General features: G+C 36.2%; 1 protein-coding gene across 2 annotated transcripts in view; it reads left to right on the forward strand.

The window, feature by feature from the left end:
* Positions 1–21,833, forward strand: part of CPA3 (carboxypeptidase A3) — a 33,978-nt gene that overhangs the window by 377 nt on the left and 11,768 nt on the right. For both annotated transcript variants that reach the window (XM_032852438.1, XM_032852437.1), the window contains exons 3-10: positions 2,274–2,398; positions 12,170–12,272; positions 12,420–12,521; positions 13,737–13,838; positions 15,146–15,256; positions 16,178–16,268; positions 17,498–17,700; positions 19,521–19,605. In XM_032852438.1, the coding sequence (XP_032708329.1) occupies positions 2,274–2,398; positions 12,170–12,272; positions 12,420–12,521; positions 13,737–13,838; positions 15,146–15,256; positions 16,178–16,268; positions 17,498–17,700; positions 19,521–19,605 (922 nt within the window). The remainder of the gene's footprint in view (positions 1–2,273; positions 2,399–12,169; positions 12,273–12,419; positions 12,522–13,736; positions 13,839–15,145; positions 15,257–16,177; positions 16,269–17,497; positions 17,701–19,520; positions 19,606–21,833) is intronic.

The following is a 21,833-nucleotide window of genomic DNA, read 5'->3' on the forward strand; positions in this document are numbered from 1 at the left end:
ATGCACGCAGAGCTTCCAAAGGCAAAGAAGGGGAAAGTGCCAGAAGGTACTTAGATAATTCAGCCAATCACCACTATAGTGCTTCCCTTGTTTTTGTTTATTTTTTCCCCAAATTACTACTCCTGTTTTCCCTCCCAAAAGCTTTGCAAACAACAGCTTTTTCTAGGTGAAACTGTGAAATAAGGAGGCAGGCATTCTTGACCTCTTTCCCCCTCCCTGCTAGTCCCTTGCTCCATTCTCCTCTCTCCCACTCTGATATCCATCAGTGGCATAGTTTCTCTTAAAATTATGTAACATCAAGGTATTGGTTAACTGGTAACATCAAAGTAATGGTTTATAATACCAAGATGTAACCGTTCCCAAAAGTAGACCCATTTTAAAAGGAAACTCTTAAAGTTTGATCATTCTTTTAAAATCCAGTGAGCTAACATAATCATTTTATCATTTATTCAGAGGCTCCCATATACAAAGCACACAGCGCAAGTCACCTTCTATGTATCATTTCAAACTCTCCAACAGATTTTGGGTCAGTGGCATAATTAAACCCACTTAAAACAAAAGAACTGAAATTCAAAGACGGTAAATTAAATGACCAAGATAACATGGCAGACTTAAATCCAGAACTGAATCTGAGATTTATTCTAGTCACAGCCCCCTCATCACCACATCAAACTAATCGAAAGTTCTGCTCTTCTCATTTCCCAAATGTTTTTCAAATCCATACTTTTCTTTTCATTCCCTCCTTGTCACTGCCAAATTTATATCTGCCCCACCTTTTAACCGGACTATTTCAATAGCCCCTTATCCAGGGTTCAGGTTCTAGTACTGCTCCTAAAAAGCCCTGTCTGCACTACAGCCTGACTGCTCTAAAGCCTGATCATTGTATCCCTCCGTTTGAAGATTTTTAGTGAGAGGCAGCCTGGTATGGAAAGAGCACGGTCTTCAAAATTTCAAGTACTAGCTCTACACAAGTTCGTGGCCTTAGGCAAGTTACTTAATTAACTTCTCTCGATTTGTTTCTGCCTCTGTAAAGTAAGGATAATAATCATACCTACTTTTTAAGGTTGTTATAAAGACTAAGTAAGCTAATAATCTGGTGATGCTAAGAAGGACGCCTGGTCATAATAAGCACTATAGAAGCAATTTCTACTGTTATTTGTGTGACATTTGAAATCCTTCATGATCTGCCAAACTGCCCATCTCTACGGTCTCCCACTCCTCCACCCTCTTTCTCACTGTTCAAGCTCTATGAGCACCAAAACTCCTTTCAATCATACTACATCTCTCATGTGTCCAATTTATGCTGTAGGCTTCTCATCAAAATAAACTAATAAATACTTGTTGGTTCAGAGCAGCCTCGTATTAGGGTGTAACAGACTGACCTAGAGGTAGAGTGGGATTCAACTACAAAATACGCAGGTGGACTTAGACATGTCTACAAGCTTGGAATGGTGGGTAGGAATTGAACATTTCCTTCACATTTCCCAAGTTGGGGAATTGTACTTCATTTGATTTTATGATGGAGTAGGATTTTGAAGAACAACAAGAATTGGAATCTTCGAAAAGTTATTTTAACCTGAATGCTATCCTTTTGGACCAATTCACCAAATTTCTGAAATTCTCAGCTAGAGGAAGAAAAAGAAAAGGGAATCAGCAGCTGTTAAATGTCTGCAGGTCCCAGAGTTCACATCCATTTCATAATCTTTACAGAGGACTCCAAATGGAGTCCTCTTAACCCTATTCCTTTACAGAAAAGGACTGAAACTCAAGGAGTTTTAGTATTGCCCAAGGACATATGGATAGAAAAATAACAGAGCTGGAGATTAATATGCCTTCTGTTGGACACAAACCTTGCAGGAATTCCAGAGTTTACAGGGGCAACTGGTTTTGAGGCCTGACTCAGGGGCAGAGTTGAGAGAGCCATATTTTAATCTATATTCCCAATTAGAGACAGATTCTATGGTTAAATAAACTGTGAAACAACCCCACTCAACCCCAAGATGGTAGAAGCAAACAGATTAAGCAAAAACTACTCTTTTTTTTGCATTTATAGATACTATCTATATCCTGAAAAAGTAATCAGTGCAAATGATCAGTACAATCTCTCCCACTCCGATATTCAATAGTGTATTTGCATACTCTCTTAAGCTTACTAAGAGAAGGGCCCATACCTTAGCCCAGATTCCTTTTGTAGTGTATGACACATGCATTACTTAAAAAATATGTGTTGGGTGAACAAATTACTGTGACTAATGTTGAACTCTTCTATACAGCTTGACTTCTGGTATCCAGATGCTATCCACCACGTAGCTGCTAACATGACAATAGACTTCCGAGTTAGTGAAAAGGAATCCCACTCCATCCAGTCTGCCTTGGATCAAAATAAAATGCACTATGAGTAAGTCCTATGAAATATTCAAATGTGTTAGACACTCAAAGTTTGGAGTATCTTGAAATTGAGAAGGAAGTACTGTTTTTTTAATTGGGCAAAAAAAATGAAAGCTCTATGAGATAAAAGTTTACAGTTACTTCTGAACATACTATTGAGGCCTGCTTACAGAGGTGATGAGATCAAACGTGGCCACTCAACTTCCATCTTTTTTTGCTTTGATCTGCAAGAAGGGCAATTATCTATGTCTGCCCTCTCCAAAATTCAGCTCCTACTAAGGACATTGTGTATCTGTGCAGGCATGAATGGTTTAGCCACATTCATTGCCTCTGAAAGGTAATCAACACAGAGCTTAAGCACTACTGGTGACCACCAGCACCAATTCTTGAGAATTTTAATTCTCCTGCTACGTAAAAAGAGACCCAAATAACTGAGTCAGAGATATGGGAATATAAGATATATAATAATTCTTTATGAAAGAAATTCTACCTCAGAGAAAGCAAAAGCAATGCAACAGAGTAAGATTTAAATCCAACAGGAGTGAATTCTAAATCACTAAAGATGCAGAAATGAGTCATTGTGCTCCCATAGAAAATTAGGGAAAATTAGAATTCATTGACCTCCAACCATTGGCCATGCACAGTCTGGGCCCTGGGGCACTGAACAAGGGAGCCCAGTGCTGAATTTCACAAATTCACACATACATCGAAAACAAAATGTGTTTGATGGGCTGAGGGGTCCTGTTTTAACTCTACCAGCCCTTGTCATCCCAGTAATTCCCTTCACTGAGACCCTCACCATTCAAATCACTAAGCACTACCTCTTTCTTTTTGACTTGCCATTTCATGCCTCTGCTACCCAACATGGAGCTGTAACTAAAGAAACCTTCTTATTCTGGCTGAAACATATCATGTTATTTGGCAGAGCAGGATTTACTGCTGCTTACCACAACTTGCTTATGTTCTTATTGCCACAATACCCTTAATAAATACAAACTCTATTGAAATTAAGGAAAGACAAATATAAGACAAGTAAAAAAATTCTTGTTCGGCTTAATGGCTTAAAAAGTAGCAGGCTTTATTTGTGATTTTTGTTAACGACTGTCTTTGTTTTTCCTGTCGTTTCAAGATGTTAGTGAAACAAATGTAGAAATTAATAATTGAGGAGCACATATTCAGAATTAATTTCTATCAGCATTTAACCCTTTCTAATTAATATATATGTGCTTTTCTATGTTCTTATAAATTGTACCATTAAAATTAGAATTAGAAAGACACTTTATAACTGTACCTCCAAGATCTCAGAAACTAGTAGAATATTAGAGACTCTCTACTTACACTAAGGTTCAGATGGTCTTGATTCTTTCATCTAAAAGAAATCATTCCTCCCCCTGTATATTCTCCGGTGCCTGTGTCTCTTGGTTCACTTCACAGCCAGTCTTCTTAAATGTGTGCCTCAATTATTATACACTTTATTTAACTTCATTAGCATAGACCTGACCCAAATTCCTGTGATCAACTAAATCTTAAAAGGTATCCAGCCCAAGCTAAAATAAATTTTAATTAATTAATTGATTTATTAATTTTAGCAGGTCATTTTTGTTTAAATTGATTTGAAGAGCAACAGAAAAACAAAGTATTACGTTTTCTGTAATATCCTAGTAATGTAGACCAAAAGCTAGTTGCTTGGCATGAGTTTGGACAATAGAACAGATCGCTGTGACAGAAGATATCTAGGCAGGCGGTACCTCTCTCTCCTCTTTGGACCTCTAGGTCTCCCTTAGGCTGAAACAATTCTGACTCAAGCAGAGGTCTAAATCCAGATCCTCACAAATACAGTGTGTTTTTCACTTTGTTTTATGCCAAAATACTTCCTTGCTACCTACATCAAGAACCAAAGTGTTAAGCTACCAATAAAAACTAGTTTTATCTAATTAGGACACGATTTCCAGAAATTGGTCCAAATTAGCCACAGTTGTGGGAAAGCCGTATAATTAGATAGTTACCTTCCTTAGAAATATAAATATGTAAAGTGATCTGTGCAGACAAGGACTATTTAAATCTTCTTTCCAAGTACTAATTATATAGATAATTTTATTTGCATATTAATTATATGTGTTACTTGGTGTCAGTCAGTAACAGAAAAGTGTTCTAAGAACAGAAACATCTGGTGGACCCAGGCACCAGTCTGAAAAAAACCACATTAAGAAGCTGGTTTGACACAACAGTTTACTTAGATATCCTTCATTAGACAGCGCATATAAGCCATTATTTAAAGTATCTGTGTGTGACTTTTTTTAATTTTTAGAAAATTAAATTACCAAGACAGATCTTATTTTATTTATTTATTTATTTGACAGAGAGAGAGAGAGAGATCATAAGTAGGCAGAGAGGCAGGCAGAGAGAGAGGAAGCAGGCTCCCCACTAAGCAGAGAGCCCAATGCAGGGCTCATCCCAGGATCCTGAGATCATGACCTGAGCTGAAGGCAGAGGCTTAACCCACTGAGCCACCCAGGTGCCCCAGATTTAATTTTAAATTAAATGTTTGAGGGGCATCTGGGTGGCTCAGTCATTGGGTGTCTGCCCTTGGCTCAGGTCATGATCCCAGGATCTTGGGATCGAGCCCCGCATCGGACTCCCTGTTGGGCCTGAAGCCTGCTTCTCCCTCTCCCACTCCCCCTGCTGGTGTTCCCTCTCTCGCTGTGTCCCTCTGTCAAATAAATACAATCTTTAAAAATATATATATATAGCATGTTTGCTCCATTTTTATTTACACTTTTACAAAATCATAAAAGACCAAGTCTAAAAAACAAATAATACCTACATACAAACAAACCTGAACAGACTTGTAAATAAACTTCTAAAAAAAGCATACCTAAGGGGCACCTGGGTGGCTCAGTTGGTTAAGTGACTGCCTTCAACTCAGGTCATGATCCTGGGGTCCTGGCACTGAGTCCCACATCGGGCTCCCCCTGCTCTGTGGGGAGTCTACTTTTTCCTCTCCCTGCCATTTCCCCTGCTCGTGCTCTGCCAAATAAACAAATAAAGTCAAGAAAGAAAGAAAGAAAGAAAGGGAAAGAAGGAAGGAAGGAAGGAAGGAAGGAAGGAAGGAAGGAAGGAAGGAAGGAAGGAAGGAAAAGAAAAGAAAAGTAAAGTAGAACTATTGGACTGATTCTATAGGAGCAGACACCATATTTAGATTCAGTAGTTAAAAACCCCAGTGCTTTTACCAATTTTTTTACACATTTTAGATTATCTTTTCTTTGATCAAAAGTTAAAATTAGAAAATAAGGAATTATTAATGAAAGGTAATTCAGAAAACAACTACTAATATAAATGGTACAACACAAATAAAGCAAAACAAATGATACAATTAAGTGAAATCTTGGGGTGCCTGGGTGTCTCAGTGGGTTAAAACCTCTGCCTTCGGGTCAAATCATGATCCCAGGGTCCTGGGATCAAGCCCTACATCGGGCTCTCTGCTCAGCAGGGAGCCTGCTTCCCCCCATCCCCGTCTCTCTCTGTCTGCCTCTCTGCCTACTTGTGATCTCTGTCAAATAAATAAATAAAATCTTTTTTAAAAAATTAAGTGAAATCTTAGTAAGATGCACATAAGATTATATGGGAAATACAAAAGAAATCTCTATCAAACTGGCCCATCTATATCAAACTGACTTATTGACACTTCATATTAATATCCAATTACCTAATAAAGATCAGACACAATTTAATACTCCAAATGTACACCCAGTCCTATCAGACAAGTATCTCAAATAAATCATCCTAATGTTTTGTCCCATTTTTCCTTTTGCTCTACATTTTTATATATTACTTGCCCAAGAGTGAAACCTTGTTGATACCTGCTACAAACTGCAAAGAGATGTTGGTCATAGTGGAAAGCAGTAAAGTGTGGTAAATAAGAATGTGGATTCTCAGTGAGGCTACCTGGGTCCAGTCCCATCTAAACTAGATGTTAGTTATTTAAACATTGATAATTAACTTCTCTTCACCTCATTTTCTTCATCTCTAAAATAGAGGTTTCATGAAGATTGGCTGGGACAATAAAATCGCCCTTTGCCTGGTTCCTCTACTTCCTCTACTTCTAATGCAAGTGAGGGAAAGACCACTTATACATATATTTATATGAGTGTACACACATACATTCACACATACACACTCTACAACAGAGGATAACTAGGGGCTATCGCTATCACTAGATGCTCCCTTTCCCTCCTACTGAGTAAATTAGTGCCTTAAAGTTTATTATCCAACACAGAGGTGTGCCTCAAATGTTGGGAAATCCATGTCAGTTAATGCCAAGTTGGATACATGGTAACCCAGTTAGGGAGTAATTTCGGACAAATGGGATCTTGTGGGAACCTGAACTCACACTTTTTGAGTAGCCCCTATCCTGCTGGAATGTGGCCATAGAAGAGGGGAGGCAATCCAGACCTCTAGATTATAAGACACCATAAAAAGGACTTTGTGTCCCTGGAACATGCTTCCCTATCTCACACACACACACAGCCTCCGGCTGTCACATACATTGGCCTACCATTCTCCATTTCTTCGTTACTCTTTAAAAAGCAACAGATGGAGGGAGCCCTGAAATTGTCAAAAAAAGAACTCATCTTGCCTCTTCTCTGAACTTCTTACCTACTTCCTGAGCTTGTGACACAGTCTTCTAGGAGAGCTGGTCAACTGGGAGAACTTTGTACAATACTCAGGAGTCTAAGAAGACTACAGGTCTGAGGGCAATTCCCAGAGATTTCACTCCTTGTCATTGGGAGCATCATTGTATAATGGCTCACAGCTGGAATACTGAAATCAGACACCTCTAAGTTCAAATCCCAACATCTGCATTTTAACAGTTGTGTCAACTTTGGAAACCTCTACCTAACCTTTGGGGGTGATAATGGTACCCAATTAATAGTGACAATGTGAAGATCAAATAATAAAATCATCACATCGTAGTGATGATGTGAAGATCAAATAATAAATACCAGGCTGCGCTGAATGCCTGGCAATAAGAAAGGTTCAACAAACATTAGTCATTTATATCATTAAATCCTCAATAATAATTATCTATCCTTTCGTCTACATTTATGAATTTCTTTAACAAATTAAGCAAATCTTGGAGAGCTACAATAATATTTGGGAAAAAGTAATTTGGTTTCATCTGCTTAAGCCTAACTTCTGGTTAGTGGAGGGGCTCATGAAAATAACATCTGGCCCTAGTTCTTAATTTCCAGCTTTAGGCTTAATTTCTAGTCCCTATCAGCAACAATCTGGCACCATTCTGATGTCCTCATGCAGCTGCTTTATGGAAAGGTCGTATTTCAGCTCACATGATTTTCTTTTGCTGCTGTTACCACAAGAGCTAAATTGATATGTGTAAGTCTAAAAATATTCTTAGATACGAGCTTCCTGTGACTAATTAATACTGCTTTATGTTATCAATCAACCTCTGGAACCATAAAATTTCTCTTTTGCTTGGTTCCTCTACTTCTATAAATGCAGGTAGAGCAAAAGCCTCATACCCTTTTTAGAACTTAAAACAATTAATTAAAGGAATTCATTATGTCTATAGTGACCACCCAAAATATAATTTCTAACCCTCTCAGGCTTCATGAGTTTTAGGGCAACATGTCACAGTTGATTCCAAATCTGGAGTCATAATTTTTCTTCTAAGAAATCCCAGGTTCATCATAAGTCAAAAAGCCAAGCATACAGTGAATTAGATATAATGTGCATAATAATGTGTTTGTCAGTAATGTTAATGAGAATCAATATTCATGAGTAGTACTTGGTGTCATGTGCCAAATAAACTCTAATTAGAAGTATACCTCATTTATCTTCTGTCTCCAAACTCAGATCAATCAGCAAGAAAAAACCGACAAGTAGAATAGATGCTACAGTGTCACAGTTCATTATCGTTAAGAAACTGAAGATATCAGAGTCAAACAACTACATACCACCAAAGCCTGGTTAAAGACATGTTAAGTCTGTGAAGTGGTTGTCAATTTTGTGACTCAACTTCACTGTCATATGAGCTTCATTGGGTACCTGTGGCTTGCTAATCACTTCCCACATTTCAAATCATTTCATCCTTACCACACTCCTGGCTGATATGTTTGCTTCCATTGTAAAAGTGAGTAAACTGAGGCTGAGAGACAGGGTTAACCCACCTAAGGTTACATAAAGTATTAAGCCAAAATGGGGTTGGAATCCAAGAATGACCACAGAGCCTCTTTTCACCAGGTCACTACTTCCTTTTCTGGTTGGGCTCATGGAGGTGAAGAGTGCATGATACTGTCCTAAATTATTAGAATGCATGTTTAAAAATAGACAGCATCTTCCTACATAGGACTTACTGCTAACAGAAGGAAAATACACATGTATTTCATAAACAATAGTAACACCTTTTTTTATAAGAAGTCATTTGGAACTATGATAATCCAAATAAGGAAACTATTCAAGTACAACTTCAAACAATTCTTGAATTTAAATATTTCATGAAATATTTCTATTATAAGCCATCACTCTCTATCCTGAAAAACAAGGTACAGTAAATACTACAGTTTAATTTGGTTGAGGAATTACCATTACTAACAGGAATTTTTACACTGTGCTTTAAAAGAATGACATCCTTAAGAGCTATTCACATTATTAAAATATGCTAGGTCATTTGGATTTACACCAAATGATCCCTGTGTTTGCTAAATCCTTCTGTTGATATAGTTTATTTCCTTCTTTTTGCTATTAGCTATCTCCTAATGATAGCATGCTTGCTTTCTACAAGTTATTTTACCTATGTCCAATGTATTCCTTATAGATCAAATAAGCTTTCTATAATTATATCTAAAATAAGATGAATGAAGCTTTTTGTGAGGGTGTTTGTTAATCTCTGATGATTACAACATTACATTTAACATACTAAGGAATCTAAAACTAAAATTCAATGTAACTAGACACCAACAGACAATAATAATTTGATCATATGGAAAAATACCACTATATTAATCTCAAAAGGCAATCAACATTATATGTAGTGGTGAAAGACTAGTTTTCTTGTAAAAAGCAGGAAAAAAATAGAATGCCCTCTTTCACCATTACTACTTTCCATTGTTCAGGAAGTTTAACCAATGAAATAAAGCAAGGGGAAAAATGGTTATTGGAATAACAAAAGTAGAAAGTATTATTTTTTACAAAAGAAATAACTACCTCAACAGATGAATGGATAAAGAAGATGTAGTATATATATATACAATGGAATACTATGCAGCCATCAAAAGAAATGAAATCTTGCCATTTGCAGTGATGTGGATGGAACTAGAGGGTATTATGCTGAGCAAAATAAATTAATCAGAGAAATGATTATCATATGATCTCCCTGATATAAGGAATCTGAGAGGCAGGGTGGGGGGTTTGGAGGGTAGTGAAGGAAAAAATGAAACAAGATGGGATCAGAAGGGAGACAAACCATTAAGAGACTCTTAATCTTACAAAACAAAATGAGGGTTGCCAGGGAGGGGAGGCGGGAGAGGGTGGTTGGGTTATGGACATTGGGGAGGGTATGTGATAGGGTGAGTGCTGTGAAGTTATAAGCCTGATGATTCACAAACCTGTACCCCTGGGGCAAATAATACATTATATGTTAATAAAAATAATTAATAAAAAAGAAGAAATAACTACCCCAAAACCCTAAAAAAAGCCCTAAAGGCATAGCTAAAAAATTCTCAGAAGTGAAAAGATCATTTTTTAACTAATAAGATGGCTAACAGATAAGTGTAACTAAAGCAATAAGTTTTTTTAATTATATGAATAGCTAGTTCAAATGGTTAGTGAGAAAAAAGCCACTCACAAGACTAATAAAAATATATGAATAAACAAAATACACAAAATTTTACTGAAAAATCAAGAAGACAGTTTTATTATGGTCCATAATTAATAAGGTTCTTATCAAAAAAATAAGGTTCTTCTCAAATTTATTCCTAATTTAATACAGTTCTAATGAAAAGCCTATATTTTTCTAATAATTCTAATCACTTGTAAAATGATTCTGACCAAATATTTATTAAGAACAGGAAAACTTGGAAACAAGAATAAGGAGACAGACACTACATTAAACATTAAAATTCAATATTAAAGCTATAATTAAATATGGTTTGGTTCTTACGTAACAGTAAGAAAACAGACCAGTGGAGCACAACAGAAAATCCCCAAACAGACAAAACATACAAAAATATTTGAGTACATATGAGATGACAATGGCACTTCTGAACCATAAATCTTAAAGTCACGCAAGGTTGCATTCAAACTCCCAACCCCAACATACACAAGTTATGGGTATTTAAGCTTTCTAAGCAACAATGTCCCCATGTGTAAAATGGTGCTAATATTAATAAGATAAAAACAAAATAATGTATGTGAAGCAGGACCTGACCCATAAGAAACAACAACGGATGTTCAAATGAAAATGTCAGGTAGGCAGATGGATGAACAAGCCATGGGAGAAGTAGGGGAAGAACTAGAAGCATGGGAGGTTGAGGAGAGAGTCCAGAACTGGAAATACAAATGTTGGCAACCATTACAGCCATGGAATTCAATGAAATGAGATAAGATAACTCTGGAATAGAGATAAAAATAGAGAAGAGGGTAGAGGTATAAGAGTTCTGGGTCCCCAATTAGCCTCTAACAATTCTTCCTGTCTCTTATCTCACTCTCTCCAAATCAAACTGTTTTCTAGCTCTGTAACTATGGACAAGTTATTTAAACACTTTGTGTCTCAGTTTTCTCATCTATAAAATGAGGATAATAATTTCATGTGACGATTGAAGAGTTAATGTACATAAGGTACATAAGGTACATAATGTACATAAGGTTTAGAGCAATGACTGGGACATGGTAAGTAAGTACTTACTATGACAGTTATTCAAGTTTCTCCCAGCTCTCAAAGTATCAAGTGATATGGGATGGTCAGTAAATTTGTGCCTAAGAATATCCACTATTACCTGTGTTGCATGTATGTGAATGTGTGTGTGTTTGAAGAATGCTGGAGAATGACTATAGATCAATGCTGACCAACAGTAGTATAATGCAAGCCCTATGTGCAATTTTAAACATTCTAGTAACCACATTAAAAAAGCTAAAAAGCAACAGGCAAATTACTTTTAGCAATATAGTATAACCCAATATTATTACTTCAAAATATTATTTCAACACATAATGAATATAAAACTCATTAGTGAGATATTTTACATAATTTTTTATAAAAAGTCTTCATAATGTAGTATATATCTGACATAACAGCAACCTCTTTTTTGGACAACCCCTATTCTAAATGCTCCATAGCCATGTGTGGTTAGACTATCATACTGAACAGCTCAGCTCTAGATAAATGGGAAGTTAAAAAAAAAAAAAAGATTTTATTTATTTATTTGACAGAAAGAGATCACAGTGAGACAGGGAACACAGCAGAGGGAGTGGGAGAGAGAAAAGCAGGCTCCCTGGTCTGCGGGGAGGGGCTCGATCCCAGGACCCTGGGATCATGACCTGAGCTGAAGGCAGACACTCAACGACTGAGCCACCCAGGCGCCCCAAATGGAAAGTTCTGAAGCCAGACACATGACGTATCTAAAACAGATGGCTAGAGAATAATGAAGAAACGGCAAACTTGATCTAAGATAGAGAAGAAGGAAGAGAAAATTTCTGTAAATGAGAGATAACTGGGTTTTTTTCCTCCAATAAATGTGTATTTTATCATTCCCCTGTCAAACAGAATCTTGATTCATGATCTGCAAGAAGAGATTGAGAAACAGTTTGATGTTAAAGAAGATATCCCAGGCAGGCACAGTTATGCAAAATACAATAACTGGGACAAGGTACAGTATAAAGTGCCTGTACTTCAAAAAAAAAAAAAAAAAAACCATAAAAAACTATAACCCTTAACATTTGTTCTCATTTAGTTGTTTTTTTTTTTTTTTTTTTTTTTTTTGTTCTAACTCCTCAAAATTGGTTTTGTTCTCAAGATTGTTGCTTGGACTGAAAAAATGGTGCATAAGCATCCTGAAATGGTCTCTCGTATTAAAATTGGAACCACTGTTGAAGATAATCCACTGTATGTTCTCAAGGTAAAAATAATTCAAGAACTACTGATTCTTATTATTTTGGGAAAATATTAACTTAAAAGTTACTTTGTGGGGCGCCTGGGTGGCTCAGTGGGTTAAAGCCTCTGCCTTCGGCTCAGGTCATGATCCCAGCATCCTGGGATCGAGCCCGCATCGGGCTCTCTGCTCTGCGGAGAGCCTGCTTCCTCCTCTCTCTGCCTGCCTCCCTGCCTGCTTGTAGATCTCTCTGTCAAATAAATAAATAAAATCTTAAAAAAAAAAAAAAAGTTACTTTGTGACCCAATAGTGAATTCTGAGGCAATAAAAATTTTATATTTTTTTGAAGAACATATAGAAGTGATAGGTGGTTTTAGGTAGTACCAATAAAGTCCCTGAATAAACCATTTGTGGGACACAATGGACAAACTCAGACAAATATCTTATCCCACATCTTTATTAGAAGAGTTTATGATGTCCCTGATAGATAAAAGTTTTCCATCCATTAAAATTCAGTGAAGCTGGTGATTAAATGCCATGAAGAAAAGAGAAGTTTAAGTGTCACAGAATCACAGGATCCTGGAACAGTATATAAGGCATTTCAACCCTATGTTGACAGGGAATTCCCTTCTATAATGGAGCTGACAATTACTGTTCAGCTGCTGCTGGATTTTTCTACATCCAAAGACACTCTTCCCTGAAACATGCCCTTAATAACTGAGAAGTCCTTCCTTACCCTGAACTGCCATCCATTTATTCTAAGTACCCAAACAAAACAAATTCTCCTCAAAATGATAGTTCTTCAAATGTCCAGCCACTGTTCCTCCTCCCCCTGCAAACACAACTATAAAATCTTTTCCACCCAAAGCTAAATGTCCCATTTATGAAGCCAGAAAAACAAAAGGAAATGGCAGAAACAGAAACAACACATAATCTATTTCTCAGACCAAAGGATGTTAACAATAAAGTAAGAAAAACAATATACTATGATTTTTTTAAAACCCTAAAAGCAACTCTGACACTAGGAAAATTTTTTAAAAAATAAACTATGTGATAGATTATGAATTATGTATAGACATTTAAGGATATGTGCCATAATCCTCCCTGAGAACAATATGTGCATATGCAGTTATTCAACAGAAGACAGGGAAAAAAATTGCTTTGAGCACAGGAGTTACTGGACAACAAAGGATCAATGTGTGAGCTCATGCAAAATAATATCTCAAGTTTATTTTTAAATAGATTGGGAAAAGGGATGAAAGAAGAAAGGCTATCTTTATGGATTGTGGCATTCATGCACGAGAATGGATCTCCCCAGCATTCTGCCAGTGGTTTGTCTATCAGGTAAGTGAATCGGAACGCTCATCCAATTCTCCTTTGATTGTCAAATCTCCAACCCTTCACTGTGTGGCAACACCCCTTTCCAAATGAGTGCAATTCCACTTAACTAGAAGGGTCCACATTCAGTGCTGTCAGGAAATAAATGCTTTGGATTTTACTCATTGTTGGGGTTTTTATAAAATTGACACCTTCCTTCAAACTTCTTGAATTCCAGCTGACAGTTTATAAAACTAAAAGAATTTTTTGAGGTTATGATATGGTTTCTCCTATACTGAAGTACAGACAATCTGAAGCTACCTTCATATTACAACCTATAATCTTGGCCTTTCTTCGGTGAGCTCGAAGCACAGACCTCGATTTCCTGTTTAGATCTTTAACTGGCCAATCACACACTTGGAATTTTCGTACTTTCCTTTCCAAGGGAAAAACAATTCATCCTTTTTAAAGGTAAATCCAGCTTATGAGTTGTTCCTCTCATTCTGTTCTATTCTGATTCCTACCATCTTTTAACTTTCTCTTTTATGCCAGCTTTTGCAAACAACATGCTGATGTAATATGCATGACAATGGCTCTCTGGGCATGGATGCTTTAACTAGGAATGAATCTGCCAGTAGAATTGATTTATCCCTGCAGTTGTTTTAGTTCTTCCAGCTGAGGGCCAAGAGCTCCCCTTACTCAACCTATAAAGGAATACATGTGACAGGGCTACAAGAAATCCCCTGGCTCTGGAACAAATGTACCTAGAAGAGATTTTCCAAGAATGAGAGAGATTTTAAGCAGCCATAGGAAGTACAGATAATTTCAGAAATATCAATCTGTTGGGAGAAAAGGAGTTGATTGGTCAATCTAAGTGCTTGAGTTTTTTATTAATAGAGCATTTTTCTTTAATCCTATTTATAATTAATTTATAAATCAGCTCCAATATTTACATATTTCTATGCTTACAAACTCAATCTTTATTTACCTAAAGGATGTGAGGGGTAGAATCTATTTAAATCAAGGTGTATGTCTAATTTTTGACTTGGCTCTGTTCTTCTTATATAACATATCTTGCATACTATACGTGGAATGCTACAGTCTTGACAATTAAATGACCTTTAAAGAATGGTCAGTTCAATTATTTTCACTAGTCTGAATAAGTAACTTTTATATGGGTCACTTATTTTTATGCTATTTGGAGGAAATATGTTTGAAATCATGTGACACTGGGCAAATGGCCAAAGTGGTGGTAGTTATTACTATTATAGCCACAGCTTTCCACATGGCAGTGAACTTTCCACCAATAGCTTAATTTTTTCCTATTCTTACAGGCAGCCAAAACTTATGGAAAAAATAAAATTATGACCAAACTCCTGGACCGAATGAATTTTTATGTTCTTCCTGTATTCAATGTTGATGGATATATTTGGTCATGGACACAGGTAAGAGACCATGATCTCTTGTTTGCATTTGGACAATATAGTATTTACTGACTTTAATGCACACTGGTTGTTATGCATTAAGTTTAAGGTTTCAATAACTAGTTAATTCTAATTCAGAAAAATGTAATTTTAAAGAACCTCAATTTCAGACTAAGGCAAGTGTGATTTCCTGGTTACATAGGTGTCCTTGAAATAATATGAAATTTCTGCTGCTGAAGCTAGTAATGAATAAAAAGAAAAAGAGCAATAATTATAAAAGAAATGTATGTTATATGATATGGAAAAAACACATTCTACCTAAAAAATAAAAGTCAATTAAAGACATTCTGAACACTGATCTCAAAGCAAAAGGCACTGTATTCCAGTCTATCTGTAACAGAATCTGATGTGGATAAATGTATCAAAATAAACAAATATATAAAAGAGTGACACAGTTATCTATCTGTCCTTTAATTGGATCCCTTATTGACCTATTGTTGCTAAATAACATTAATACTGAACATTCAGACAGATACTATCACATTCAGTTCTTTCTGAAAATTATGCTCTAACAGTCACAATTTGGCCTCTTTAATACCCTAAATCTATAAATGGTGAAGGATGTAATGAAGTTATAATTTAAATTACAGGTAATTTCAGAACATTATTCATCACTTTCTAGTACCAAGGACTAATCAACAGTTCTAAAAGTTAATTAAATTATTTTATCAAGGCCTTAGAACAGTAATTTAAAAAAACAATGTTTCCGAAAATATTACAAATTATAGGAAAACAATATATTTTTCTTCATAAAAAGGAGCTTCAGGTTAACTAGGCAGATTTCAAATAATGCTGTGGACACCTGCAGAGAGGGTCTGAAATGATCAAATTGAAAAATGTAAACTAATCTAATATAAACACTTCCATCATTCAATCCTGCAGAACCGCATGTGGAGAAAAAATCGTTCCAAGAACCAAAACTCCAAATGCATCGGCACTGACCTCAACAGGAATTTTAATGCCTCATGGAATTGTGAGTAGTATACTTGATCTCAAGGAAAATAGCTATAAAAGAGTGTTCAGGGGCACCTGGGTGCTCGCTCAGTGGATTAAAGCTTCTGCCTTGGCTCAGATCATGATCCCAGGATCCTGGAATCCAGCCCCGCATCGGGCTCTCGGCTTGGCGGGGAGCCTGCTTCCATTCTCTCTCTCACCTATGCCTACCTGTGATCTGTCTGTCAAATAAATAAATACATAAAATCTTTAAAAAAAAAAAAAAGTGTTCACACAGCAAATTCAGTTAAACCACTGACTTATTTCAGTAAAATATGTATCCCCTGAGTGTTAATTTTGTAATCTAAAAAATAAAAGATAATCATCCCTACTTTAGAAATATTATGAATGTTTTGTCATATGGGAGGAAGTGCGGGGTGGTGGTGTTTATCAAACCATCTCTTACTTAATATATCTAGCTTGCTAAAACTCAGGCACAATCCTGATGCACAAAAATTCAGAATCTGAAGAGAGGTCTCAGGTCCCTCCTCTTCTGGTCTGATAAAAGCTGAGAAATACCAGTGGTTAAAACCAGCATACAGATAGTTCTTCAGATGTTTAGTGAAAAGAAACAGCTGGGTCAAAGAATGTGAAAGGTTTAATATAAATGCAATGATAAGCAGAAGCCTGCTACATCAGATAACACTGTAGTTGTTATAAAAATCTGACTTCATCATTACATACATTCAAGGAGAAATTACTACTACCCCTATTCATAAATTTTTTTCTTTACCTAACTTGGTTGAAAATACCACCTTAGCTTTTAATTTTATTCTACCACAGTAATTATGATAATAGCAGCTATCCCTAAGCGAGAGCTGCCTGATGAAATGGGTTGAAGAAACTCAGACTCCAAAAAGGTAATTCATACCAGTCCCCAACAAGTTGGAGTGGAACTGGGTTCTGAACTGGAACTGGGTTCTATCCGGCTCCAGGCTCTGGGTTGCTTCTGGTGTACTATTCTTATAATCTTGGGAAACAGAGGCAAAATAAACAAGGCTAAGAATACTCCAGTGGACTGGGTCTGTCTCACTCTGAGTTGTGTGTACAAAGTTGATCTGCAATGACTATGACTCCAGAGACATTGAGGCAGCCTGTAAACCTGGGAGATGAAAATGTCTAAAACATTTTGTGTGTCCATATCAGAAGAGGCAGGAGCTTTTCTGAGGGGAAGCAGACTGTGATCTCATCCACCCATGTCCACTGCAGCTTTTCCGAGCACCAAGAATCCATGTACGGATACCTATCGAGGCCCAGAACCAGAGTCCGAGAAAGAGACCAAGGCTGTCACTGATTTCATTCGAAGCCACCTGAAATCAATCAAGGCCTATATCACCTTCCACTCCTATTCCCAGATGCTACTGTTTCCCTATGGATATACATCAAAACTGCCAGCTAACCACAAGGACCTGGTATGTAGAAAAAAAAAAAAAAAAAACTACAGTTATGCACTGACAGACATTACCACTGACGTTCACAAACAACTCTTCTCTATGAACAACTGCATGAATTGAAAGAATTTCACATTTTAATACCAAAGGAAAAAACTAATAAAGTTTACCTTAAAGTTAACTTTAGAGTTAAAAGTCATAATTCCTAGATTAATCTTTCATGTGATAAAAAGATAGAGACAAAATCTTTCAATGTGATTCTAAGATTAAACGAGTGCAGAAAAATGTCTAGGCCATCCAGACCAGAATTCCATTACTACTCAGATTGTTATATAAGCATTTACCATGGACAAATTATAAAACCACAATCAGCAAAAGTCTAATAGAACAGCAAAGATGTCTATTTCTGTCCCTAAAAACCATATTTAAGAAGATCCATTGTATTTTTATCCTCCTAGTCAACTTGGAAATAATATTAATTCTGTTACTACCCAAAGAAAGAACATTATGAATGTTTGTGAAGTTTCCTCACTGAGAACACACTGTCTTTCAGGAACTAAGATCCACTATACATCCTTTCCCTTTGTATGAAAACTAATTTAATCATGTTGGCTTAAAACAAATAAAACCTCTACATATGGGTTCCAGTGCATCACAAGAACCTGTAGTGTGAATATCCATAAAAAGGGGTACTTTTCGCTGTAAAGAAAAGAAATAAAGCAGATAAAGTTCAGTGTCCCAGATCCCATGCAGGGCTGACAAACAGAACAACATTCAGTAAAAGCTATGGCTCCAATACTGCCTCATATTTTTAAAAATAAAAAGAAGTCACTATTGTCATTTTGATTTCCATCCATTGTATTCAGCACAACAGCATTTAATTTCAGTTGCAGCGGAGATTTGAACCAGTCATTAAAACCATCTGTATATATACAACAAAGAAAATATACAAGCAATATGTGGCCCAGAGTCATTTATTTAGCCAATATAGTTGAGAATCTGAACCCATGAGTTTGATTAGTTCATGAAAAGCTACAGCAATGCAATTTCAGTCTGCCCTTGGGAAAATGGTTATTATGGATTAAAAATACAAATACACACAACAAACTATTCTGAGTAAAGAGTTCTTAAACAGCAACTAAATTAATTAAGAAAAAACTTATCTTTTGGTTATATACATTACACATACAAAGTAAAAATCTTCATTGAGGGTACTAATATGTTAGTGACTACATTCCATTAAAATTCATTCCAATAATCATTCTCATAGCATGAAACACTAATATATATTAAAGGTCACGAAATGCATTCATCTTGGAAGAGAAACTCTAATTTAACAACTATTTTAAAGAAGAGTCAACCACATTTCTTCCCTCAGCACGCTAAAATTCAGTGTGGAAAATGTCCATTGGCAATGTGGCGCCCATAAAAACAAAGGAAGCAGAAACAGGGAAGAAACTGATTTTGGAAGAGACAAGTATCTGCAGCCAGAAAGTATATGAGAGGAAGTAGAAAGAATATGTTTTTTAGAAGGAAGGACAAAAGGAAGAAAGCAGGGAAGGTCGGGGGAGAACAATGAGGGAGGGAGAAAGAAGAGAGAAAAGAAAGGATAGAAATCTAAAATGAGATATGACATTACTATATATAACTGATTTCACATTTAGAATTCTTCATAATAACAATATATCTTACCAAAAATAAATTCCTAATTTAACTGTTGATTTTATTTTGATCTTCAGTTGCCAAATAACCAGTAAAATTTACTTTTTTTGATTCCCAAGCAAATTAATACTGTGTACATAGTTTTCTATCATTCCAACTCTAACTTCCTTTTTCTCCAGACCAAAGTTGCAAAAATCGGCACTGATGTTCTAGCAACTCGATATGAAACCTGCTACATCTATGGCCCAATAGCATCAACAATCTGTAAGTTTTTCCTATTATTTACTATGTTATTTCCACTAATTCTTTTTATAAATATTAAAGAAATTTTAGCATTTGTAAATTAGGATTAGAACATCTAGAATTGCTAATTTAAACTTCAGTTTTAATGGATAATTCTGAATTACATGTGAATCTAGGGGATACATTTTGCCCTTTTCGGGGATAAGATTTTTCTAGAAACAAATTATACAAGGTTACAAGGTCAGTAGAAATGGTTAAGTCAAGATGAAGTTTTGGTTTAGAATTAAACTACCCTCCTGTTCCCCACCAACATTTATCCTCACAGGAACTAATGAGAATTAGTTGAAGCACACTCTACAATTTTTGTCGTTGTTGTTGTTGTTGTTTAACTGGACATTGTTCCCCAGCTCCTGATAGGAAAATGGGCAGACCAAAAGTTTCAGCCACTTTGATCATGTAAAACCAGTTTCTTGTCCTTCTCATCAGCCCCTTTCTATGGTGTTAAACTGAAATGTGTATGGTGGATTAAGAAAATGATATAAAGATTCTAGTGCTGTTGCTTTTGTTTTAGTGTCTAAGTACCACTTCTTACTCTTCACTATTTTTAGACTTCTTTGTCTTTGTGCATTTTTTTAATTACTGACAGATTTCTGACAAGTCAGGCACTGTGCTTGGCCCTTGATTTCACAATCTTATTAATCATCAGAACATCCTATGAGGTAGGCTGTACTTATAATTGGCTAAACTGAGATTTAGTCCCAGGTTTCAAAACCAAAAACCATGATCTTGGCCACTACATATAATGCTTTCTCATTTGGTTTCTTTAGCTAAAATAACCAGGTTTTTCTATTTTTAAGAAATGAAAAGAAATTCATTTGATTTTTCACCAAAGACCGTTAATTCAGACCTTGGGAAATAAAATCATTTGTGTCTCTTATAGCAAGATCCCACTGATCTTAGTTTGCAAATACTTCAGTAAAAATTGCCTTTTCTCCAAATCATTTTGCAGCTTCAATTCTTAGAACTGAAGAATGGAAAATTCCCAAAGACCTGCTTACAAAACCTTAACTTCCTAACAAAACTTAATTCCTCAAAAGCAACGATTACATTTCAGATCTCTTCTCAGATCACAAAATACCTAGCACAGTGCAAGGCATGGAACAATAGCAGAATTAACTCCCATAAACTTGCTCGATTAAAATAGCACCCTGACTGATCCAAAAAGAATGAATGTGGATTGAAACCACAAGACTGAACTCGATTTAGCCTGCATCACTCTTCAGAGCCAGGACATCCAATATTTTTAGTATGAAGACTGCTGTTTAACCTTTAAACATTTCTAAAAGGTTTTATTTATTTATTTATTCATTTGAGATAGAGAGAGTGTGTGAGAGAGAGAGAAAGAGAGTATGAGTTGGGTGGGGCCACAGGGAGAAGCAAACTTCCTGCTGAGCAGGGAACCTGACTTGGGGCTAGATCCCAGAATTCTGGGATCATGACTTGAGCCAAAGGCAGACACTTAACTGACAGAGACATCTAGGTGTCCCTAACCTTTAAATATTTCATGAGCAACCATGAAATGTCCACCACCACGAAACACATATACTTATTTCCATTACCCTTTTTAAATTCATGGATTGAAGAAAAGAAATACATATGTGTGAATCCATGGACTCTGCAGTAATTCTACCTGGCCACACCTTATAAAATACTTCCCCAACCCAAGCTAAAAGTGTAAACTTGGAATTAAGGTCTATACCCTCAATAATTGCTAATTGCTGTGCTATCACATTGGAAGCTCCTTTGGTGGAATTAGAAAAATGATCAAAAAACCAGACAAGTCCCATTCTCAGAGAACATTCATCAGCAATCACCTATCAACTAGTCATTATTAAAAGGCTGAAGAGAAAGTACAGTGACACAGTCATTCACCAATATCAATTCAGATCTCTTGTTGCAATATAGCCATGCTAGAGATTAATTACACATACGAGTGGATGAAAATGGGACTTCAAAAAAGATGATATACTCAGCTATGTTAGGTGGACCAAAAGTGGGCAAAGAATGATAGGACAAACTAGAACATCAGTTTAAAATGGCAGCCTACTTAGTGGATATTGAGAATTGCAGTACCAGACAAGCTAGATGTTCTTTCTTGGCAGCAAAGAACAAAGGGTTCCAAACAGGAGCACACTTTGCAAATGGCAACTAGAACATCAAAGGATCATTGCCCCTACACTTTCCACACA

This window comes from Lontra canadensis, unplaced genomic scaffold (assembly GCF_010015895.1).
Source record: "Lontra canadensis isolate GAN:19392208 unplaced genomic scaffold, GSC_riverotter_1.0 scaffold6, whole genome shotgun sequence".
Classification (NCBI taxonomy): Eukaryota; Metazoa; Chordata; class Mammalia; order Carnivora; family Mustelidae; genus Lontra; species Lontra canadensis.